Source organism: Rousettus aegyptiacus, unplaced genomic scaffold (assembly GCF_014176215.1).
Source record: "Rousettus aegyptiacus isolate mRouAeg1 unplaced genomic scaffold, mRouAeg1.p scaffold_m13_p_2, whole genome shotgun sequence".
Taxonomy (NCBI): domain Eukaryota; kingdom Metazoa; phylum Chordata; class Mammalia; order Chiroptera; family Pteropodidae; genus Rousettus; species Rousettus aegyptiacus.
Window position 1 is genome coordinate 177523179 of NW_023416295.1, and position 20086 is coordinate 177543264.

Below are 20086 nucleotides of genomic sequence, written 5' to 3' on the forward strand. Positions count from 1 at the left end.
AGGCTTACATCCTAACTATTCCACAGGTGTTTAAGCACCTGTGGGCTGGACAGGACAAGACACTTTAAGACACTTGAACAGCACTTCTTGATTAAGTCCTTTTAGAAATCTGCAGAAGCAAATAACAGTGAACTCCTAAAACTTTTTCCCCACATTAACAACGATAAGCAGTACCCATGTGATCAGAACCTCTACAGAAGCCAGTAAAACGTTAGAATGAGCTGGACCTTAGTTTCCGTGTTTAATGATACCTAAAATCTGTTTGTTCTGCTTCTTAGTGAAGTTAGCGTTATTTCATCGGATAAAGGAATAAATCTACTTAGAAACTTACAGTTCAAAAGTTAGACTTCTAAATAAAGTCGGAGTTCCTTTCCGAGCTCAGATTTTTTTCTTTACTTAAATTAGCAAACTCATTTGGTACAGCAGTGAAGTGCCTCCATAGTGTAAAATATTTTCGTTAGCTGTCTGAAAATTAACTGTTAAATCGTGTTTGATGCAGAAACCCCGTTTTGGCCACACCAGACCCTGAGAAGCGCAGAGAAACTGGTCAGGAACAAAGCCACCAGGAGCGCCGTCCTGACGTCTTACGGTTAGCAAATTCCAGATTTTTAAATACACAGTAAATGTATGTCGCACAGAGAGCATCTTTAATGGAGGCACTAAAGCTACGTACCGCAACAGTGTTCTAAACCAAAAGTGCTAAATGCCTTGTTTCAGGTACTCTAATTTATTAATTAACATGTGACGTAACAATGACAGTTTTCCACAGCGATCTGGGAACAATGCCATTTTCTTGCCAGTTTTATGGATTAATCTTCTTAATTGACTCTACCATTGAATAACACCTAAGCCTTTTTAAAAATTATGAGACTAAAGAACTCAGAGTAATCAAACTTTAATTAGAAAACTCACTTTTGTTTTGTTATGTTTCCATTAAAGGAAGTGTTACTGTAATACTTTCAATGGAATGACTGCTGTTCAAGATTATGAAAAATTAGAGTAATTCCCTCTTGACTGTTTTGTTTCAGATGTATAGTCTGTTTAGTCAGCTGACCAGAAAACAAAAGAAAAGGAGAAGAGGCACTCGGCCAGACGAAGCGCAGAGGGGACACTGCGGGGGGCCGGCGCACAGCTCTCGGGCTGGTTCTCCCACGTTTCAGTGGACGGGGCGCCGGCCATCCCATTCCCGCTGGCTCAAGGGGATTCACTCGGAACGTCAATGGGCCCCTTCAGTTCTCCAAGGAAGGCGCTGCTGGCCTGGGCAGGCGGCGTCCACGTCTCCGCATGATACTCTGTCTGTGCTTCTGTTCATTGTGAGAGCAGAAACCCAGCCATTTTGAAACGTAAAAGTAATCATTTGTCGATTCCTACTCACAGGCAACACTCATTGCTTACGAGGCCGGCTGCTGTCATATCCAGTGGTAACGTCCCGCATATGCCATGGAGTAATTGCCCCACGGAATTTTGGATATTCTTTTGAGAATCAAAATTGTGAGGGCTTTCAAATATACTTGTGAGGGTATTTGGATAACACAGGAAATATAAAGTTTCTGAAATGTGATTGCCATGTTTTTCATGAGCCTTAAGCAGCTGCTGTCCGTGTTACGCTCAGTCTCCGGGTAAGATCCCATCTCAGCAGGAATGACGGCGCTCACCCCATCTTCATCTAAACAGAAAACCAGTGGGCTCTTTAGATGCAAAGAGGATGTCTTCCCTGCTCCCAGGGGGCCCTTCTATCCTGCTCCCAACCCATTTAAAAGCCGGCGAGGGTTCTTCAGAATAAAGTCCTTCTGCAGGTACAGCTGGCTCCACGCTTTGGAAAGAGGCTGTGGCGGCAGCATGTCGGCACCCTTCACGTCGGCATTTCCGGGTCTATTATTCTTCCAGCAACTCGATCCGCCCCGAGGTAAAGCAGCCGCCTCCTGCGACCGTCCTCCTGAAGCTGTCCCCAGCAGCCAGTTGCATGGTGCCGGCAGCTAGCACTGCCCGGGCGTGCGTTTCTCTGCTCGGCTCAGAGAAAGTCCCAGCTCTGGCTCACCCTCTGCAGATCTGGGTATGTGACGGTAGTGATGTCTGCACTGGGGGCTTTATCCTCGTAATGGAAACCAAATCCTTGAAAAGCCACTGCCAACTGCACATAGTTACATCCAAGCCCGTGGAAAGATGCATGCACACATTCCCAGGTGGCCTTCGAAGCTTCCTTGCGAACGGTTCTCTGAGAACTGCCGTGTGTCCTGCAGAGGCCCTCTCTCCTGGGAGCTGGCACCCAGTAATCATGGCTCGAAGAACCATCACAGGCTGGCAAATGTCGTACACATTTCAGAGTCTCTTCATCATGACATGTGATCTGAACACTGGCTTCCCAAAAAATCTTCTATCATGGTGATTGGTTTGTAGATATTGAACCATCCTTGCATTCCTGGAATAAATCCCACTTGATTGTGGCGTGTGATCTTTTTAATGTGTTGTAGAATTCGGTTTGCTAATATTTTGTTGAGGATTTTCACATCTATGTTCATCAGGGATATTGGCCCGTAATTTCCTTTTTTTTTGGTAATGTCTTTGGTTTTGAGATCAGGGTAATTCTGGCCTTGTAAAATGAGCTTGGGGGCCTCCCCTCCTCAATTTTCTGGAATAGTTTGAGCAGGATAGGTGTTCATTCTTTGAATGTCTGGTATCAAGTGTCTCAAAATTTTTGGCTGTTGGCTTTTTATAGAGTTTTGACAGTACTGTTTATAAGTTCAACATAAGTCCTTTATCAGATGTGTACTTTGTAAATATTTTCTCATAATCAGAGGCTTGTCTTTTAATCCTCTAAATATTTTTTTAAGAATATGTTTTAAATTTTGATGAAGTACTAATCAATTATTCAGATTCTTTTTTTAATAGACGATGCTTTTGGTGTTAAAAGAAATTTTTGCCTAACGCAAGGATGCAAAGATTTTCTGCTATAAATTTTAGAATTTTAAGTTTAACATTTAGGCCTATAATCCATTTTGAGTTGATTGTTGTATGTGGTATGAGCTATGGATGGAAGTTCATTTTTTGTATGTGGATATCCAATTTTTCCAGCACCATGTTGAAAAGACTCTCTTTTCTCCACTGAACTGCCTTTGTGCCTCTGAAGAAAACAAGTTGTTCATATACACATTGTTCTAATTTTGAGCTCTGCTTTGTTCCTTTGATGTATTTGTTTACCTTGACACCGATACCAAACTGTCTTACTACACATAGCTTTATAGTAAGTCTTGAAATCTTCCAACTTCGTTTTTCTTTTTCAAGGCTGTTTTGGCTATTCTAGGTTCCTAGCACCTGTATGCGAATTTTAGAATCGGCTTGTTGACTTATGAAAATAAACCCTGCTGGAGTTTTTAGTATGGTTATATAAATCAGCTCGAGGAGACTTGGCCTCTTAACAAGGTCGAGTCTTCTAAACTATGAACACAATCTCTCTCTCCAATAAGCTTTGTTTAGGATTTCTCTAATTTCTCTAGGCAATGCTTTATATTGTGAGTGTGCGGTCTTTCACATATTTTGTCAGAATTACTCCTATTTTATATTTTGATACTACCGTATATGGTATTTTACTTTTCAATTGTTCCTTGCTAGTATATAGAAAAATAATTGTTTTTGTGTATTAATTATCATCCTGAAACCTTGCAGAATTCACTTATTAATTCTAGTGGCCTTTCTGTACATTCTGTTGGATTTTTACATAGACAGACAAGTCATCTGTGAATAAAGACTGTTTTATTTCTTCTTTCCCAGTCTGGATGCCTTGACTTCTTTTTCCTGCCATATTGCTCTGCTGTGAACCTGCAGTACAATGCGGATGCCAGTGCCGAGAGTGGATGCTCCCGTGTGGTTCCCAGCCTGAGGGGGTGTGTACAACTCGGCTGTCACCATGAAGCATGATGCTGACAGGGCGGTTAACTGTGAAGTGTGATGTTTTTCACAAATATCCTCTATTAGGTTGAGGATGTTCCCGTATATACCCACTTTGCTAAGAGATTTTTCTTTTTACTTTTCTTTCTTTTTTTTTTACTATCAAGAATGAGTGTTGGGTTTTGTCAGAATCCTTTCCTGCACCTATTGAGACGATCATATAGTTTATCTGTTTTACTTTGTTAATCCGGTGAGTTGCATTGATTTCTTTTTTTAATTAACTTTTTATTTCAGAATAATTTCAGATTTACACAAAAGTTGCAAAGCAGTAGAGTTTCCACATGCCCCTCACTCAAATTCCTAGAAAAACACAGATTGCCAAAACTGATTCAAGAAGAAATAGAAAGAAAAAATGGTTAAAAGTTTTAACACACCTGTCAAAAGCAAAGAGATAAAATCATTTTTTTTAAATGCCTTCTGGAAAGAAAGGCCCAGGACCACACAGCGTCACTGGTGAATTCTACCAGACATTTAAAGAGTGAGCCACCCGCCCTTCACAAACTCCCTCATTCTGCAAGGGCAGAATTACTTTGATAGCAAAGTTACATCAGAAGCAAAGAAAATCACCAACAAATATCCTTTATGAACATAAATGCAAAAGCCCTCTCACAAAATGCTAGCATGTTCAACAGCTTATTAAAAGGATTATACACCGTGAATAAGCACAGTTATCACAGGAATGCAAGGCTGGTTCAAAATACAAAAATCAATTCACGTAATACATCACATGTTGACGGACTGATGTTGACTGGAAGAAAATGTCTACAACATGATGAAGGCCATATGAAAAACCCACAAATAACATCATATTCAATGGTGAGAAACTGAAAACTTTCCCCCTAGGATTAGGGACAAGAATGCCTGCCACTTTAATTCAAGGAGTACTGGGAATTCTGCTCAGAGAAATCAGGCAAGAAAAGGAAATAAAATGTCTCCAAATTAGAAAAAAAAATGGAAAAATGTTTTCGATAGGCACGTGATATGATTCTACTTATGGAAAAACTGAAAGTATCCACAAAAATACGACTAGAGTTAATAAAACAATTAAGCAAAATTTCAAGGTACAAGATCAACATACAAAAATCAGCTATGTTTCTATAACCAGCAATGATGAGTCAAAAAAGGAAATAGCATCCAAAGAATATCTAGAAATAAATTTAACCAGGAAGTGAAAGATTTGTACATGAAAACTACAAATAGTGATGAAATAAACTGAAGACCTAAAATTTTTGTAAGACGCTCAGTATTCATGAATTGAAAGACTTAATATTGTTAAGATGTCAAAACAATATTTAAAAAGAACAAAGTTATAGCATTCACACTTCTCATCAACTTCCAAACTGTACTACAGAGCTACGTTGATGAGAACAGTGTGGCGTTGGGGTGAGATGGACATCTAGACCGATGCAACAGCATTGTGGGTCCGGAAACAAACACACACGGTCGTGACCCGTCGACTTTTCACAAGGGCGGCAAAACCATTAGAAGAGAAAATAACAGCCCCTTCAACAAATAGTGCTGGGAAAAGCAAATGTCCACACGTGAAAGTGCGAAGTTGGGCCCCTCCCTCGTATCACACACAAGAAGTAACTCGAACTGTATCAATGACAAAAATATGAGCGTTAAACACCATAAAATTCTTAGAGGAGAACAGAAGCGAGGTCTTCATGGCCTTGGATTTTTAGATGTGATCCCGAGAGCATGAGCAATGAAAGGAAAAGCAGACTTCATCAAAATTAAGGGCTTCTGCACCGAAGACATTTACAGCACGGTAGAAAACATTTATAAACCATAAACATGATGAGAATTTAATATCTAGAATATATTTTAAAAACTCTTAGAGCAACAAAAAGAGAATCCAATTTAAAAATAGGTGGAGTACTTGAACAGCTATTTCTCCAGAGAAAATAGACAGATGGCCAACAAGCACACAGAGGGATGCTCGACACGGCAGCCCTCAGGGACACGCAGCCCAGACCACAGGACACAGCTCACGGCCACGAGGACAGCTATGTTTGTCTTTCAGGATGGAAAATGCCAAGTGCTAGCCAGAACCGGGGGAAACCGGAACCCGGTACCTCGTGTGTAGGAGTAGTAAGTGGTGGTTTCACAATGGAAAACAGATTGGTGGTCCCTCCAGAGTTGAAACATATTATTAGCACATGATCCTCCAATGCTCCTGTGTATACTGTGCTGTGGACTGAAGTATGTCCCCTTCCCCGATTCATATGCTGTGGCCTTTATCCTCAATGTGACTGTATTTGGAGAGTCTTTCAGAGGCAATTAGTGAAAAACGAAGTCCTAAGGCCGTGGGGCCTGTGGCCTTTTAAGAGTGTGCTCGCTCTCCCTGCTTCTCTCCCCCCAACACCCCCGTCTCTCGCTGCTTGAACACAAAGAAGAGGTCGTGGCAGCACACTCTGAGATGGAAGTCGCTACAAGCCAAGAGAAGAGGCTTCAGAAAGACACCTCCCTTGCCCGCACCTTGACCTTGGGAGTCCCCCGCCCCCAGAACTGTGGCCACCCAGCCAACGGCATTTTGCTACAGCGGCCTGAGCAGACCAAGATGCCTAAGAACTGACGACGTGTGCTGAGCACAGGCACTGTCCGCAGCAGCTAAAAGGGGGAAACGGGCCAAATATCTGGCCACGTCGAACGGACAGATTGTTGTAAAGAAGCACAATCGTCGGTCACGACGAGAAACGAAGCGGAGACAGATGAAACTGGGAGACGCGCTCGCGGACAGTGGACGGGCGCGGTATCATTCCGCTTACACGGAACGCCCAGGAAACTAAGTCCGGAGGCGGAGCGCAGACTGGTCTGCCCAAGGCTGAGGGTGAAACTGCTTAATGAGTCGAGGGTGCTACTTTCACGGGATGGAAAGGTTTTAGGTCTAGACATAATAGCTGCTCAGCAGCGTAGCTAGTGAATGGCACTCTATTGTTTAAAATGGCTAGTTTTGCTATGTAGATTTCACCTCGATGAATTATTAGATTCCTTGTGTGAAGTCAGGAAGAACCTAAGAAGCAGGTAGGGCTGGACGGCTTGAGGGTGGGTGGCTAGGATGCTGGTGGCACTGGGCACCATCCCCAAATTCCTCGAGTGTTGGCGGGCGAGGCTCCCGGTGGACCCTCTCCCCAGGGGGCTCCCCCTGCTGAAACGGGAGCCATGTGCCCTGAGGCCAGGGGCCCCTTTACCTCTCCCTCGCACACTGGGCTCGACTGGGCAAAAAGCCCTCTGGTCTCACAGTGGGACCAAGCCTGAGGGCAGCTTGTCCCCCAGCTCCCCTGGGCGGGGAGGGGGCAGACCCAAGCTGGCTGCAGCTGCCCAGCGTCCTGCCTACCCTGTGGAACTGCCCAGAAGTCGAGTAGGATTTGACTCCTCGGCCTCTGCTTCCAGGGACCCAGCTGCAAAATGGCCATGTAACAGTGACAGTGAGGCAGATGTTATAGTATTTCAATTCCAGCTCCAAAAAGCCACTACATTAAAAAGTACTTATCAGCCACTTTCAGTAAGCAAAAGGGTTTTTGTTTTTGTTGCTGTTTCTAAAAGCCCACCTAAGCGGAGCACATTCCCGAAACTCCGTCGTCAGGTCAAATCTCACAAACTCAAAGTGGAAGTATTATTAATTTGAAATGGAGAAAAGTTTGTTCTTGAGTCCCAAATACTCGTTCGTTTTAAAACACCAAATCCCACTGCAACGCTCTCCGTCTCAGCGAATTAACCGGGCGACCTCGCGCGGCACCGTGGCGGTCTCCCCTCGACGACGCGGTCGATGGCTCCCCCGCTCCTTCGTGAGGGCCAGACCCACAAATCACGCTCACACACTCAGTTTATACAACTCGCCCTTTACTATGAAACAGGAAACAGAAGAAATCAATAAGAACGGTGGAAACGATCACGCACACACCGGTGAACCGCAGGGGCCGGGGAGGAGCGCAGGGCGGCGGCCCCACGGGGCCTCTGAGCACAGGGCAGCGCGAGGCGGCCCGTCTCGGCGACCCACGGGGCGCGGAACGCCTGTGGGGCGTCACCAGCAGTGACGTCACCTACTTTCTCTGGATTTTCATGGCCAACTTGTGCTCGTGACCTTGGCCTTGCTGTTCCCAACACCCTGGAAGCACCCAGAAGAGTGCTCGAACCTGCTCGAAACTGCTTTTTAAAAAGTTGGCTGGGAACCTGCTCGAATCTGTTTTTTAAAAAGTTGGCTGGGAAGCTAAGGAGAAAAGGTGGTGGCCTCGCGAGCCCTAGGGCTGGGAACGTGGAGTCCGGGCTGGAAGCCATGCCCTGGTGGGAATGCAACAGAAAGGCCCTGGGAGCAGTTCTTGGAGACAAAGAAACCACCTGCACCTCTTTATCTAAGAGGCACACCGGCACGCCCCCGGCTTCCCTGCTGTCCAACCCGGAGGGTGGACGCTGACCCCAGTCCGGCCTCGGGGTCCCGTGCTGACCTCCTACATGTGTCAGGGTGCTTGCTGGGGCCTAGCCTGTTCCTGGGCGGGGATGGCTGTGTGCGGGCCAGGTACCGTGGGCCACCCAAGCGGGAGAAGCGCGCAGGCCAGGCGGGTTGGTAGGAGGTAGAGTGGGTGGTGGCCTGGAGGCTCTCGGCTCAGCGCAGAAGGGCCACAGAGGGAGGGGGTTCTGGAGCCCCCCGACCCGATGAGCCCGCCCCAGAGAGGCCTTTCTCTCTGACTCAGGAGGAAGATGGGCTCTCGGTGCTGCCATGCTGCTCCGGGGCGGGCACGTCCTCCTCTTTCTGCTCCAGATCAAAGTTCTGAGGACAAGGCGGCCGTGAGGCCTGGCTAGAGCCACGGCACGGGGCTGTCCGCACCCCCTGGCGACATGCGGCAGGACCTACCTCAAGCTCCTGCAACACCTCATCCATGAAGTCCCGGGAGTTCTGTTTGTAAGACACGGCTAATCGAATGGCATCATTGAAGAGCTGGGGGAAGGCGGAGCGGGAAGGGGGCGTGGCCTGAGTGCCGGCACGCGGGCCTCCGCCTGCCTCTGCCCCGCCAGCCCCACCCCCAAAGGCAGCAAGGCCACCCCTTGATTCACCTCGCTCCCATCACACTGGCACGCACAGTAGGTACCTGCGACGGCCCCGTCTGTCGCCTCAGCTCCTCCCGCGGCCCCCGCCACGCCCGCCCTCTCCGCCAGCCCTTCTCTTTGTAGCTCCCCTGGTCACCTCTCTGCCTGGCCTTCCCCAGCCGCGCTAGACCCTACAGTCCACCATCACCTTCACGACATTGGTCCCGTCAGCAGCCGAGACAAAGTACAGGGGTAGCGAGAACTTCTTGGTAAAATTGAAGCTTTTTTGGGTCATCTTTCTGTCCGCTGTAGAAAGAAGGTGGACTATTGGCAAGGGAGGGAGTTTTGCACGGTGGGTTGCTGGAGGCCCTCGTTCCAGAAAGTGGGACAGGCGGGACAATGAGGGGGTGTGTCCCAGGCAGACGTCATTTCCGGGGCGTCTGTGTGCAGGAAGGGGGCAGCCTGGCTCAGCACTGGGTGATGGCATGCAACCAGGGCCGAGTTCTGGGGAAGGGTGGTGGGTCCCCGGGGACTGCAGACACCCAGAAGTAGGGACGGCCCACCGTCGATTTTGTTGGCCACCACGATGCACGGGATCTCCGGCCTGAACTCCCGGAGCTCAGTGTACCAGGTGGCCAGGTTCCTGTAGGTGACTTTCCTCTGCACGTCGAACACCTGCAACAAGCAGAGGAAGACAGCTCAGTGCTGCCGACGCGTCCCCCAGCCCCCCAGCAGGTGCACGCGGGTGCGCGGCACAGGCTTGGGGACTCGGACCGGCGCCTGCTTAGAGCTGCAGCCCCTCCAAAGCTGTGCCTGTGCCCACCCCACCCCCTCGAGGACGTCCCCAACTCTCCAGTTCTAAAGTGGTTTTAAAATCTTCATTCTTCTTTCTGTCATCTCATCACCTAATTTTATTTACCTATTGTAACCAAGTTGTATCATCTTTCCTATAAATTGTAAACTTTTTTCTTAGTCTATTATTTTTATTGCTTAAACTCTTAAAATTCATTGTAAATGTTTCTAGAATTTCCCTTTAGTTACTATGGATTTACTTTTAATTTAAAGCTTCTGTTTGGTCTCTAGTTGTTTTATATTTTAAACTTCTTAAAAGTAATTCTTGTATTTTACTCTTTAGTAGCTTATAATGTCATTAACTTTCTGTAACCTAGTTACTTATTTTAAAGTATTGGCAGGAGCCCGAGCCCTGGGCACTCGCCCTGAGGGCAGACAGGCCCCAGGTCCTGTCCCAGCTGCAGTGACCCGCCCAGTCCCTCAGGAGCTCCAGGCCAGCCTCCTGCCTCCAGGCTGTCGTCCAGGATAGTCTCACAGCCTAAACACCGCCGGCACACAGGGTCAAGACGAACAGCCCTGCGCCCTGCGGCCTGCCAGCCTGCCGGGATGGCTGGTCTTCCTTGTGAACAGCCCAGCCCCACATGGGAGTGACAGGCAGCAGGCCTAGGGCCCTGCCCTGTGCGAGAAGCAGGAGCGGCTGCCACGTCCGGCCGGAGGTCCATGTGGGAGGCTCCTCCGTGGCGCTGTCCAGGCCCAATTCCAACTGCCGACATCGTCTCGAGCTCCCAGTAAAGCCTTCTTATGAAGCAAGCCTGTGACGAAGCTTCTGGAGTCTGCTTCACGCCAGGCCCCCCTTCCCCAGTTCTGGCTTCTGGTGCCCCCTTCTCCTTGTTTTGAGGGGTGAGGAGGAGCTGGCTAGGACGAGGAACAGCCCCATTGGGGTGTCAAGGTGCAGGGTGGAACCCCAGCCCCCTGCAGGGCGATCGGGCCCCCTGTGGTCACTGGAAGTGCTTTCCACCCGCCAGGCCCGGCAGCAGCTGGGCTGGTGGCGGGCACCCGCGGGCACAGGCACCCGGCCTCAGGAGAGGGCTCGAAGGAGCCAGAAGACACGTGGAGAGGCAGGCCCGTCCCAGAGAGGAGCAGCGAGCGCAGGGCGCCAAGGCCGGGGCCGCTCTCAGGGCCGTCGCCGACCACGGAGGCCTCTGGCGCTGCGCTGCCCTCACCAACCTGCCCTGTCACCCTCTTCTGCTTTTTGCCCTTATGGGCGCTAGTTAAAATCTGGGGAAATTTCAAGAGATGTTGGACTTATGGGGCAGTGGGGCTTTGGAGTGGAGCCAGGGAGCTCACGGGCAGGCCCTGGAGGGCGCGGTCCACACGCGTCTCCTCCCCCTCCCCGGCCCTTCCCACAGTGGCCCACCACCCGGCGACAGGGCCCAGACGTACAGTGAAAGCGGGGGAGGGAAGTTCCTGGAACCGCGGGCGCACTCAGCCCAGCGTCTATCCCAGGGCACGGTCGAGGGAGGCCTCCGGGGTCCCCCGGTACAGCTGCGCCCCTCGTCCCCTCACCCCTCGGGCCAGACTTTCCCGGCTGGTCTCATACCATGATGCAGGCGTGGGCCTTGTGGTAGTAGGAGGCGTGCATACTCTGGAACCGCTCCTGGCCGGCTGTGTCCCAAAAGTCTGCAATAGGGACACAGCTCTGACTACCTGAGGGGCTGGAGGGCAGGAGCCTGGACACCCTGAGCACCTCTGCGTGCGGAAGCACAAGGCACACTCGGGGACAAGGCGGCCACACAGCAGCCGCTGTCGGGACACAGGCCCCCGGGTGCCACGAGGGGTGCGAGTCCACCTCTGTGCTCGGGGTGGGTGATGGGGACGTGAGCATGCTGACAGGGAGCCCCACGGGGGGAAGGCAGGCGACCCTCTCCCCTAATCCACAAAGGTCAGGACCCGCCACGGTGAAGACCAGGCCGATTTCCCACGTGTGCAACGGGACACGGAGCCTGGCGGGGGGCTGTGACCTCGTGGGAAGGCAGGCCACCGCGGAGGGCAGCGTCAGGGCACGTCCAGCTGTCCCTCCCCAGGTCAGAGCTGGGCCGCGGCCTGCACGCTGCTTCTCACCCTCCCAGGCCTCCCGGCTCTGAGTCCTCCCTGGCACCCTTTGTTCCTGTCTCGGGGTCTCCCTTCCTTCCTCTTGACTCTCCCACGAACAGCCCCCCGCCCCCCGCGCCCCGCGGGCTGGCGTAGCGGGGCCCGTGCTGCTCACCCACGAGGACGGTCCTGCCGTCCACCGTGGCCGTGTGCTTGTACAGCGTCAGCGCGTAGGTGGACAGCTGCTGGGGCACGCTGCGCTCAGGTTAAGGAGCAGAGGCGCATGCGGGGCGGGGGGGGGGGTGGCTGGTGTGGCGGAATGGGCCGCTCCTCCCTTTCCTTTAAATGGGGCGAACGTGGCAGAGGGAGGTCAGCCTCAAACGCTGCGGGCACAGCTGAGGGGGGGAGCTGGGAGTGAGTCCCGACCACCTAAGTCCCAGGGGACGTGTGGAAGGAACTGGACCGGCTGGCCGTCACGCGCGGAGCCACGGAGCTGGACGTGCCACTGCGGGTGCCGGGCCCCGCCAGCTACGTGGCCGCTCCAGGGAGGAGGGGGTCAGCCGGCGGGAAGCCAGCGCATGCCGGCCGCCTCGTCCCGGGGTCGGCGGGTGGGCAGAGCGGCAGAGCGGGCAGGCGGGCGGCTGCAGGAAGAGCAGCTTGTCAGACCTTCGAGGATACAATCCGTCCATGAGGAACCTCTCCATGAGCCTGGAAGGGGAACGCGGCAGGGCGGTCAGCGCGCCTCCCCGGCACCAAGCCAGTCGGTGGCTCCCCCTCCCATTCGCTCCGCGGCCACGCGGTTTCCTTCCGAGGACGATGTGCAGGCCTCTTCCCGCCCCCGTAAGTCCCTGGCGCCCTCGGCCGTGAACCTGACCCAGCGGCCATGCTTGTGGGCAGAGGCCCTGCCACACTCCTTCTCCAGCACCAGCGGCTGGTCACCAGCAGTAACTGAAGAGATCGAGACCTGTCGTCCCGGCTCTGCCGGGCGTCTGTGCTGGGCTCTGCGGGAACCGCAACGAGCTGGGCAGGTCGACCACTGGGTCTGCTTAACCCAGGGACACTGCTGCCCCTGCAGTGCCCGGTCGGGGGCACCGCCCTGCTCCCCAAGCCCGGAACCCGCAGATCACCACTACGGACCCTCAGCACAGGAGCGCTCAGGTCACCACGGCGAGCCCCCCAGGCCCATGAGGCTCTCAGGTCTGTCACCTCCACCTCTGCAGCCTGCACGAGGGCCAGCCCTGCTCCACGTGCGGGAGCGGACGCCCGGGCGGCTGCGCCCTCTGCCTGGAAGCCATCTCCCAGCGTCCCACGGGCCTTTCCGGGCCGTGCTCAAAAGCCACCTCAGCAAGGAGACCTCCCTCGATGACCATATTTATAGCATGCAGGCAAGTACCAGCCCACCTGTACTCTCTGCCCTACAGGTAACGCCAAGGGAAAAGTAAGTGTAAAACCCTCTCAAACGACATGGAATGCCCATGAAAGCAGTGTTTTTCAGTTCATTGCTGTATCCCCAAGGCCTAGGTTAGAAAACATTTAGACCCAGGCCCCCCACCCCTGGCCCACAGACTGGTACAGGTCTGTAGCCGGTACGGGCCGCACAGCAGGAGGTGAGTGGCGGGCAAGCGAGCGAAGCTCCGTCTGTGTCTGCAGCCGCTCCCCGCTGCTGGCATCCCCCCTCGGCCCCACCTCGGATCGCCAGGCATCGGATCCTCGTAGGAGCGCCAGTCCCTGGTGCCAGGAGGGCTGGGGACCGGCGATTTAAATCGTACCCCCCATCTGAACCATGGAGAGAGCTGGAGCTACGCTTTCACCCCACGAGCAAAGGCCAAGTGTGGAGCCCAGACTGGCACCCTTTTGAGACTGTAACGAGGCACCCCAACGACATCCTCAAGCGGGGCTGGTATCAGTGATGGCCAAGTGGGGAGCAGGACCTCTCTCCCGACCAACGGTAATGAGACTCCCCCATCCCACATCAGCTAAGACCAGGGAGCCCAGACCTCCCCCCCACCACGATGACAGCGGCGGTGGGTGTGCCCCCCACCCCCGTCTCCCCTCCGCCTGCCGGAGCGGTGCCACGGGAGGCCGCTGAAACAGAAGGCTCGTTCCCGGACGTTCGCAATGCCCAAGTGCAACAGAAAATCACTCATCACACGAAAAACCAAGAAGACCTCAAAGCGGATGCAAAATGACGGTCAACAGATGCCTACACTGTGATGACACGGACGCTAAAACCATCCGACAGAGCTCGGAAAGCAGCGTCATAGAACGGCATCAGTGAGCAATCACAGAGGTGCTTGGAATCAATAAAGATATAGAAGTTTCAACAATGGACTATTTTCAGCACAGAAATAGAAGCTATGCAAAAGAACCCAATGGCTATTTCAGAACATTTAGAAAGTATAACAACCTAAAAGGAAAACTCAGTGGACGAGTTCACAGGATGGAAGGAACAGAGGGAGGAATCACTGAACTTTCAAACAGAAAGAAAGAAATTTCCCAATGTGAACACTAGTAAGAAAACAGACTGGAAAAAATGAAGCGCCTCAGAGAACAGTGGGACTATACGATGACATGCGCGTCATCAGAGTCCCAGAAGGAGAACTAGGCTAAAAAAGCAAGAGAAGAAATAATCCCTGAAAATTTCCCAAATTTGGCAAAAGACGTAAAAGCCTGCAGAGTGAGGAGGCTGAACATGAGTCAAACAGGACGAACCCAAAGAAATCCACGCAGAGACACAGCAGAGTCCAACTCCTGAAATCTGAAGACCGAGCACAACCCTGCAGAGCGGCGAGAGGAACGACAGAGAGAGGGAGACGGCCTCGCTCCTCGGGGAAAACGGCCGCAGGGCGGAGGCGTCGCCCAGAGACCACGGGGCGCGCGGGTCCCTCGAGTGTCCCTCGAGTGCAGAACTCGGACCCAGCGGCGGCACTCCTCAGGGGTGAAAGGGGCTCAAAACTCTCACACGAAGAGAACGAAGGGGTCTTGGAGCATCGGGGAGGAAGAACGAGCAGCGTAAGGAAAACAGGGGCAAGTGCAGCGGCCTTTCCACTCCGCTTGAACGTTCACCACTATCGGTGATGTCTGAAGCCCAAGCTGTTAGGAAGACCAGGTGCTGTAGGCGTGAAAAAGTAAAAATAAAAATAAAATTAAAATAAGGGATCGTAAGCTGACAAGTTCCTTGCAATCTGTGAGGTCAACCAAGGGTTGCCTCGCCTAAAAAAAATAAAGAAAAAAAAAAAAAATGAAGCCCAAGTTGTAACACTGTATGCTGGAGTTGCCATTTCCCCGTACATGTAGAGAAAATACTCCGGACGATCAGGGAGGGTGAAGAGACACGCAGGAAAGCCGACAGGCCAGAAACAATCGAAGTCTCACTGCATGGATGACTATAACAGCCTGGAAAACAAACTGCGGCGTATCGGCACATCTGCCCATGGACCAGTACTCCGCAACACAGAACAAGTTACCGACATAGCAACCCGACGAGCTGCCGAGGGAAGGTTACGCACTCTGTGACCCCATTTAGACAACAAGGACAGAGACAGGATGAATCGCGGGTGCAGCGGCGAGGGCTGGGGGCGACTCTCAAGGTCTCTGCAGGCGCTGAGCCAACGCCGGCTTCCTGACTTTGTACTGTGTTCTGTAAGACGTAACCGCTGGGGAACAGGTGAAGGGCGCACGGACCCTCTACATTCTTTATTATTTCAAAACAAAAAGGAAAATAAGGCAAACAGCAATACACAGACTGGGAGAAGAGATGCGTAATGCCAATAACTGACAAAGAAAATGCACAAAATAGACACAGCTCTGATGAGAGAAAGAACTTGGTCGAGAATTCTTATAACAAATGGATGCTGAATTTTGTCAAATGCTTTTTCTGCATTACCGCCATGATTATATAACATTAGCCTTTATTTTGTTAACGTGGGGAACCACATCGATTGATTTGCTGATGGGCAGCCATCTCTGCAACCCAGGAATAAATCCCACTTGGTTGTGGGGTCCCCCTTACAGTGCATCGCTGAACTCAGCGTGCTGGCATTTTGTCCAGGGCTTCGGCATCTGCGCTCATCAGGGCTCTTGGCCCACGGCTTGCTTTGCTTGTGGTGCCCTCGCCTGGTTTTGGTGTCAAGGTAATGCTGGCTTTGTAAAACGAGTTTGGAAGTGTTCCCTCCCTTTCTCTTTTTTGGAATAGTTTGAGAAGGATTGCTATTACTCCAGGAGCTTGGGACACAGAGAACGCTGTGTGTTTTCTGCTTATAAATTCCCATTGGTTAAATCTAGCTTGTACTTAGACCACGTGGCCTCAGCGGGGTGTGTCTCTGCACAGTGATGGACAGCTGTTAGGGGTAAATGAGACCCTCGCAAAGTCCACGTCAGAAAGAAAAACGGTGACGCATCTGGACCCAACTCCTCATAAACAAGGGGGAATAGGGAAGGCTGTCCTGTGATCGAGCAGAAGGAACATCTGGGCTCGAGGCAATCTGTGAGAAGAGAGGCAAGGCCGCGACAGCCTCGAGTGACTCCCCGCTGGGGGGATGCTTTCTTGAACCGCAGAGAAGCCACAGCAAGAGCACGGACACCCTCGGAACCGGGCAGCCGTGCCCAGGGTGCAGAGCATGGCAGGGAAGACGCGGCGCGCTGGCGGGGCCCCTCGGCGGCACGCGTGCCAGTGGGGACGCAGGGCGGGGGGCGGGGCTCTTCCCTGTCACCTGGGACAGGGCCCGGCCCTGGCGGTGCTCGGCCCGTGTTGAATGCGTGTCCCTTAAACAGTGCCCAGTTAGGACGATGTGGTCGCGAGCCAGCTGGGTCCGCGTCGGCAGAGCACGTCCTCACGGTAACCCCCCACTGGGATGGTGGCATGTTGAGAGGACATCACAGACGATCGCAGCATTGGCCGTGCAGGCATGTTGCTGAGGACGGCCTGAGCACTGTGAAACACTACACTGGAGCTGCAGGGCGTGCACGTGGGGTGGGGCAGAGCGAGGACGCGAATCCACGACGGCCTAAGACCCAGCAAAGCCGCTAGAGAATTATCACCGCTGCCTGAGCCCAAGGACAGGTTAATGAAAGACGGAAGGAGAAAGCCCGTGGCTCTGGAACACCTGGGAGATAAGAGCGAGCCCGAGGCCTGGCGAGAGGCGGGGCTGCCCTCAGTCTGCAGAGTGAGCCCGCAGCAGCCCCGACAGGACAGAGGCAGAACCACGCCTCCCGGAAACCAGCTGCCGGCACTGTGGGGCCTCCCTCACCTCTCTCGCTCGGCAGGTGCACACGTGCGTGCACACAGGCATGACGGGAGTGAGAGGAGTACGCTGAGCCTCACGCCGACTGCGCCGGTCACCCTTTCGCCCGCTCTTCTCAACCTCAGTGCGCTCCTCCAAAAAAGCACCCGTACCACAGCCAGCTGTCACTTGCTACGGCGGTCACACCTCTACACGCTCTCTCCCTGCTCACTGACCCTGTGATCACTCTGCAATCTCTCGGCCCACACACTTTACTCAGGAATAGCCCAGTTCTCCCCTCCTCACCCTGGACGGCTTCCACCGTCTCTGGGGTGACCCGCCCCATGTCTTCCGCCAGGACGCATGGAAAAAGGTCAAGTCCCTCGGTCATCATGACTTGCCTCCCACCGCCACCCCCAACACATGGCGGCTAATGTAATCTCCTTGTTCCCCCATTTCCCTAATGTACACTTGGGCTACAGCCAAGACCATTCCTCGTCACCCCCACAGAAGCCACGCTCCTCTGTGCCCCTGAAGTACTCTTCCAATAACCGAGCCCCCCGTGGGCCTGGTCTGTCTTCCCCAATCTCCCACATACTTGGACTTGCCGACTGCGCTGTCCCCCAGGCAGATGATCTTCACGTTGTCATCAGCATCGTATTTCTCTTGGTCTAGCTCACAGGGTTTGGCTCTGTCCTCGGCCATTGGCTCCTGGCTGCAGACAGGGGCTTAGCTCAGGGGAGGGGGGGTCTTGTCACTGTTTGAGAAGATCAAGAAGAGGCTGTTGTTAAAGAGAAGTCCCCTCAACCAAATGCACTTCTCACTCCTCTTGGCCAGGGGGGACCAAGGGACAATGAGCTCACGAGAGAGGTGCCCAGGAGCATGCTTCTCTATTCACCACCACCACATGCTAAACTGCAGTTGTAACCTCATCCCCACAAAGACCCTCTTTGGGGCTTTACTGTGTCATCTTACACAGCCGTGCTCAAGGCCACACCTCCCACATGCACCTGGACAGACAGACAGCATTCTGAAGCGATGCTGAAGCTGTACAAGTTTTATGCACACAAGTTTTCTCATTTGTAAAACAGGAACAAAAAATAGAACCCATGCCACGCGATCGACATGACACACTGTCTGGCAAAGACCATGCTGTGGCCTGAGCTCCCATCACTGAATGACAGACCGCACGGCCAGGAACGCCTAATGCGCATTCCTGATCCTCTACCTCATGCCTCTCTCCTCTCCGATCTTACTGCAGTCAGCAGCTGCCTCTTCCTCTCTCAACGTGTGCATTCTCCAACCCTGTTTCTCGAGGGTTACTTCAAACGCTACTAGTTTCAAGTGTCTCCTAAACCAGGGATCCCCAATCCCTGGGCCGCAGACCAGTGCTGGTCCGTGGCCTACTAGGAACCAGGCCACACAGCAGGTGAGCGGAGGGAGAGTGGAGAAGCTTCAGCTGTATCTGCGGCCGCTCCCCAGCGCCAGCATCACCGCCTCGGGTCATCAGGCACTATTTTCTCATAGGCCCTGGTGCCAAAAGGTTGGAGACCACTGTCGTAAATGCTGATGTCGGAGCTGTACCTCCTTTGCGATCGCTTCTCTCAGTGCCAGACTCAGACATGCTGTTGCCTACCAGACCCGGACTAGCCACCTATCCACACAGGCATAAATAACATGCGAAAACAAATTCTGAAGTCCGGCCGATGTCACATTCCCCGTCTACACAAGGCATCAGCGGTCACCCAGTCCCGACACCTGGGTGTACATCACCTGTGGCTCTGTTCTGCCACCCTCACGCCCAAATGTAACTTTGCAAACATTACTGAGAATGTCCCACGGCCAACCTCCCGAGCTGACCAGGTACACGGAAAGGGCGCAGCGGCAAGACCCCGGCGGCACTGGCACTGGGCATGCCCCGGGAGCGGAACTCGCCCGCGTTCAGTCTACCGTGTCTGGAAGTGTGACAGGTGTGCACACAGGTCGGGGGGCAGAACATGCCGACAGGACCCCGAGCGTCTCTGCGGCCCCGCGGGGTTCGGCCTCGCTTGCCGAGGTCCCCGCGGCCTCGCGAGCAGGGCCTGGGCAGTGCGGGGCGACCCGCAAGCGAAACGAGGGCTCCGCCCCTCCCACCTCCGCCCCGCGGCCGGCGCGACCCGCGCCGCACGCGCACCCCGGCGCGTCGCACGGCGCTGCAGGACCTTCAGTGCGTTGTCGCTGTTGTCGCGATGCGGTGCGCAAACGCTGTCATCCCGCAAACCCTGGGGGGCCCGGGACGCGCCGGCGAACCGCCTCCGCTCGGCGCCCGGCCGCCGGCCGGCCCTGGGCCGGGGCTGCGGGCCAGGAAGGGGCGCAGGCCGCCCGCGCGCACCCCCGGACCCCGCCCGCGCGCACCCCGGGACCCCGCCCGGCTCCCGCAGCGCCGCGCTCCGCGTCGCACCCGCCCGCGTCCTCGCAGCTGCTACGCAACGGCGCGAGGACCCCGCCGGGGCTGCCCGGCCGACGCCCGAAGGACCCCGCCGGCCGCGGGCTGGCTAGCGCGGTGCCGGCGGGAGCGCGGCCGCGGGCCTCCGGCGTGGGAGGCTGGGATGCGGGAGGAGGGCAGGTCCCGGGGTGAGGGCGCCTGGCCTGCTGCGGGATTTGGGGCGTCGGCGCCCGGCCGCCCTCAGGAAAAGGGGGCGGGCGGGCGGGCGTCACGTGTGCGAGGCTGGCGACTTCTAAACTCTGTAATTCTCTGATGAGGGGAATTGAGCATCTACCTGTCGACATTCGTTCTAACCAAAAATCGCGACAGCCACGGCTGAGCCCGGAGTAGCAGGGCACTTAGTCCTCCCTCTGCACAGCGCGTCCGCGGACCTCTGGCTCAGGGGCGCTCACTGATCAGTCAACGGGTACCTGCGGAGAGCAGGTGTGTGCCACAGCCGCGAGGAAATCAGAGCTGCCCTCTTGTAGCTGACCTTCCAGAGGGGCGGTCAGGTGTCAATCAAACGGCTGCACTAACAGTTACA

General features: G+C 53.7%; 1 protein-coding gene across 9 annotated transcripts; it reads right to left on the reverse strand.

Moving 5' to 3' along the window:
* Window positions 1–7774: 7774 nt before the first annotated feature.
* RABL2B (RAB, member of RAS oncogene family like 2B) lies at window positions 7775–19961 on the reverse strand. Of its 9 annotated transcripts, none has more exons than XR_004955947.1 (9): window positions 17677–19178; window positions 12535–12564; window positions 12032–12111; window positions 11366–11445; window positions 9537–9648; window positions 9182–9279; window positions 8801–8884; window positions 8122–8716; window positions 7775–8084 (listed from the first exon to the last, which is right to left on the reverse strand). XR_004955947.1 is itself a non-coding variant. In XM_016125339.2 (9 exons), the coding sequence occupies exons 2-9, from the start codon at window positions 17781–17783 to the stop codon at window positions 8636–8638; spliced, it is 672 nt and encodes a 223-aa protein (XP_015980825.2). In that variant the 5' UTR covers window positions 17784–17835; window positions 19838–19961; the 3' UTR covers window positions 7775–8635. The 9 variants fall into 9 exon arrangements, 8 of the variants coding, with proteins under 8 accessions (XP_015980825.2, XP_015980827.2, XP_015980826.2 ...); XM_016125339.2 differs by adding an exon at window positions 19838–19961 and having other exon boundaries at window positions 7775–8716; window positions 17677–17835; XM_016125341.2 differs by adding an exon at window positions 19519–19534 and having other exon boundaries at window positions 7775–8716; window positions 17677–17835.
* Between the last annotated feature and the right edge of the window lie 125 nt (window positions 19962–20086).

Bases quoted from the DNA above. Each gene is read 5' to 3' on its own strand.
- RABL2B (XM_016125339.2), bottom strand. From the start codon at position 17,783: ATGGCCGAGGACAGAGCCAAACCCTGTGAGCTAGACCAAGAGAAATAC. The intron at 12,565-17,676 runs GTATGTGGGAGA...TTCCCCTTCCAG, and splicing joins AGCGCAGTCGGCAAGTCCAA to GCTCATGGAGAGGTTCCTCA. The intron at 8,885-9,181 runs GTGATGGTGGAC...GCCTTCCCCCAG, and splicing joins ACGGGACCAATGTCGTGAAG to CTCTTCAATGATGCCATTCG.